Below are 3,993 nucleotides of genomic sequence, written 5' to 3' on the forward strand. Positions count from 1 at the left end.
ATTAATTATAACTATTTTTATATAAATATAAAAAAATTGCTAAGTATTTATTGAAACTTAAAAACTTTATTATATGTTATCAAACAGATTGGTATTGGATCGATCCAAATCTGGGCATGCCTGACGACGCTATCTATGTATATTGTAACATCTCGAACATGGGTGAGACTTGCGTATTTCCCGATATTCATAGTAGTCATATGCCAAATATACCATGGAAGAAGGAGAACAATAAAATTGATTGGTACTCGCGTTTACGTGGAGGATTCAGAGTAAGATTGACAAAATTCTCATTTATGAATCTGTGATTAATTGTTCCTATGTTCTTCCTAAAATTTTTTGACAAAGAAATTCATATATAAATAAAAAGAATACATCTTACGATACACTTCTGTGTAATTATCTCTCTCTCTCTCTCTCTTTTTCTCTCTCTCCCTTTCTCGCATTAATTCTTGTATGATTCGAAATTATCGTCAAAATTACATAGAAGATATTAACATCGTAATTCATCTGAAGATCTAGCCATTCGTATGTATATTTTAATATTTCAGAGAAGATATAAATTTCGTTATTGCACATAAATCGCATTTTCATATTTACTATACACATAAAAATTTTTGATTTGAAGCTCATAAATGAGACATCACTTTCTAAGAATTGTAAAGTGAAAAAAAACATAGTAAATCTAAAAACATAATAAAATTCATCGAGTAAAAAGGTATCTTTTAAAACAAATTTTTAAATAAATTTTACTTATTGATATTATTTCTTAAATCAGAAAATTCAAAATTTTGACATAAATAAATGTATAAATACATAGATGAATAAAAATGCAAAAAATTAGCGTTTATCGAAATAATGTATGTCTTTCTAGATAACGTACGAGACGATCGGAATAGTACAAATGAAAGTCTTGCGTCTGCTCAGTCAAGAGGCTTATCAAAACTTTACGTATACGTGCGTTAACAGTATCGCCTGGTATAACAGTGACGATCCGACTCATGGTTATGACCTTTCGCTGCGATTACTCGGCGACAACGAGGACGAATTCTCGTACAACGTTATCAGACCCCAGATAGTCACAGACGGCTGCAAGGATCGAAATAATAAGGCCGAGACCGTGTTTTTAATTCGCACCAGGAAGCCGCAGCAATTGCCGCTGGTGGACTTTTTCCCGATCGATTATGGATTGTCGCGGCAGGCCTTTGGTTTCACGATCGGGCCGGTGTGTTTCAAGTAAGCACAGTAGTGAATTGATTGCATTCTAATCTTTTTTGCAGTTATTAACTTTTTTGGTATATAAATAAGTACAGAAACATGTTGTGCATATACAATAATTATCTCTAGCATCTAACAACAGAAATAAAAGCTTAACGTAATTTGATATAAGAAAATTTTAAGTCTTCCTTCATATTTTCATTTTTATAGAGAGATTCTACAAGACAATAAAATCAATAACCTTTTTCATCATTTTATATCATTTTATAAACTAATTCTTTGCTTTAATGATGACTTTTTATTATAATATACTAACGATTTTTACTTATTTTTATAGAACAATAGCGATAAAAAACGAAGAGATAATTACTTTTTAATAATTCTTTTCACACTCACACACACACACACACATTTCGTATTTTATAAAAATATTTTATTTTATTGTAATTTTTTGTCTTGCGTTTCAGAAAAATTGTTGATTTATATTTTAATGTCATTATAACAAATCACATTAGGATTTTAACTTTTGTTAGATTCTGAAGAACATTTTACTGCATTTTATAAATTTTTTCTCTGTACGTATTTATACCACAAAACTAAAAAAGCGTCAATTGTTTTTTTTTACGTTTTATTTTGTAAAACAAACGCATATATATTATAATATATCGTAATATTAGCACAAAAAAAGATGTAAAATGTGAGAACTTAAATTCTGGAATTGTTAATTGATTATATTAGTATATAAAAGATACAATTTAGAGCATGAAGTTCGATATACATTTAGTAAATAAGTCATATCATGTATTTGTAACACAATTAAAAATTTCATAGCATATGTAATAGGTTTTAACACTTTTTGTATAATGCAGGCCGACTTTTAATATTTTTATAAATAAATAATATATTAATTTGTATAAACATATTTAATATATTTCTAAATAAAACCCCTCGTATATTACTTATTTATTTGACACTTTATTTGTTTTGAATATATGTTAATATATATGCATGTTATTATTAATGTTATTAACGTTAGTATACCTTTATAATTAATGAATTGATGTGTTTTAAAATAACACTTTACTTATGACTTTGATTTTGAGATATATTGCACAAGGTAAAGTCCTAAAAAATTTAGGTATAGTTAAAAAAAATCGATTATTAATCTCAAAACTATTCTACTAAAATCTAAGAAACTAAATATCGTAAGGTTCCGTGGTGTAGCGGTTATCACGTCTGCTTTACACGCAGAAGGTCGCCAGTTCGATCCCGGCCGGAACCACTTTTTTTTTTACTTTTCCTTAATATACTGTTCATGTGGTAAGATCTGTCCATCTGTGTAAAAAGTATATAGTGTGTGTATAATAGAGTAAGAATGTTGTGTTGTCAATCCGTTTAAATAACGAGAGATTATTATAAAAATCTGGCATCTCATAATATAAGATATCTTATATTATTTAATAATATACGAGCACACCGAAGTGGGTATAGATATAGAAGATGGACTTTAATAATCACTCTCGAGGAATTGGACGTTTATCCCACCCATTTTTCTCTAATTCTTATTTAATTTATTTATAGAGAATCCAGTTTAATTAGAAAAATAAAAAGAAACAAATCTCACACACAATAATTTTTTCAAGTATTAATTTCTATAAATTAAATCAAGAATTAAGAAACTCGACGACGCGAAAAAATCGAGCATCATTTTATTACACGGAGTGCTGCTGGTCGATGTCGCTATTTACTCTCAACGAGAGGGCGAGAGTATGAAAAGATCCGAGTGAGAGATATAAGATGGATCGAAGGAATCTGCGAGAACGGCGAGATATGCGTGGGCGAACCGTGAGAAACCGCAGGTGACACCTTGTCATGGCGGTCGGCGGTTCGCACTTCGGACTCACACTTCGTTCTTTTTTTGGTGACAAGACAATTGAAGTAACGGTGCAGGGCCGCTTTTAGCGTAGAATTGTGAGTGAAAAGCGCGTTCAACATTTAAAATTTCGTGAATATATTTAATATACTGTATAAATTGTGTGTGTATATATTGTATTATTTATTTAAAAATTTTATGATAAAGTATGTTATATATATGCAAAACAGATTATTAATGTTACAATAATAAATCTATAAAATTTGAAAGAAGTTCAGAAATTTTACGGATTCTGTAATGCATTTTTTTTTTTTAGGAATACATCATAAAAATGGAATAAAAATTTAAATCTTTATAATCAAGGTATCTATAAAAAGTACGTATATATGTTGAAAGATTAAAAAATATTTTTTAAATATCTAGCTCCCTCTCTCTCTCTCTCTCTCTTAACAAGTACAGAATCTTCGACGTTTGCTATAGTTCGATAGAGTGGCCTGTCGGAACAAACGCCCGTCCCTGTGCATTGAACGTCTTCTAGCGCGGTAGGAGGGCGATAAAAGGTTTCCTTGTTTAACAAAATATCGTCTCCGAGCCATTAGCCCGACCCGTTACCACTTCAGCGCGATTTTCTGCTCCCGCTGCCGCGTCGAGGAGGCACTCGAGGATCTGCGAAAATCCTGCGAGCTATCAAAGGCAGACCTGTCTATCTCCACCCTCCGGGACAATATCGATGTGAAATGGGAGAATTCCGTGGTTCGCTGTACTCGATAGTATCACTGTTAATTCGACCTTTACTTTCCGTCAAAATGCTCACCATTATTTTTTTATATTCCTTTAATTTATATTTAATTTGGAAAATGTTAAGATAAATTGCCTATAAAAGATTAATCCGTATCGTTAAA

At 30.7% G+C, this 3,993-nt stretch overlaps 1 protein-coding gene and 1 non-coding gene across 2 annotated transcripts in view; both read left to right on the forward strand.

Annotated features, from left to right (window-relative positions):
• The window catches only part of LOC115236604 (collagen alpha-1(XI) chain-like), a 14,130-nt gene extending 11,954 nt beyond the window's left edge, over positions 1-2,176 (forward strand). The window contains exons 18-19 of the mRNA XM_029809148.1: positions 88-272; positions 875-2,176. Coding sequence (XP_029665008.1) covers positions 88-272; positions 875-1,240 — 551 coding nt within the window. The 3' untranslated portion in view covers positions 1,241-2,176. The remainder of the gene's footprint in view (positions 1-87; positions 273-874) is intronic.
• A 251-nt stretch (positions 2,177-2,427) lies between these two features.
• Positions 2,428-2,500, forward strand: Trnav-uac. The gene has a single exon. It is a non-coding gene; the product is annotated as a tRNA-Val (tRNA).
• Positions 2,501-3,993: the final 1,493 nt, after the last annotated feature.

This window comes from Formica exsecta, unplaced genomic scaffold, assembly GCF_003651465.1.
Source record: "Formica exsecta isolate Colony F162 unplaced genomic scaffold, ASM365146v1 scaffold258, whole genome shotgun sequence".
Classification (NCBI taxonomy): domain Eukaryota; kingdom Metazoa; phylum Arthropoda; class Insecta; order Hymenoptera; family Formicidae; genus Formica; species Formica exsecta.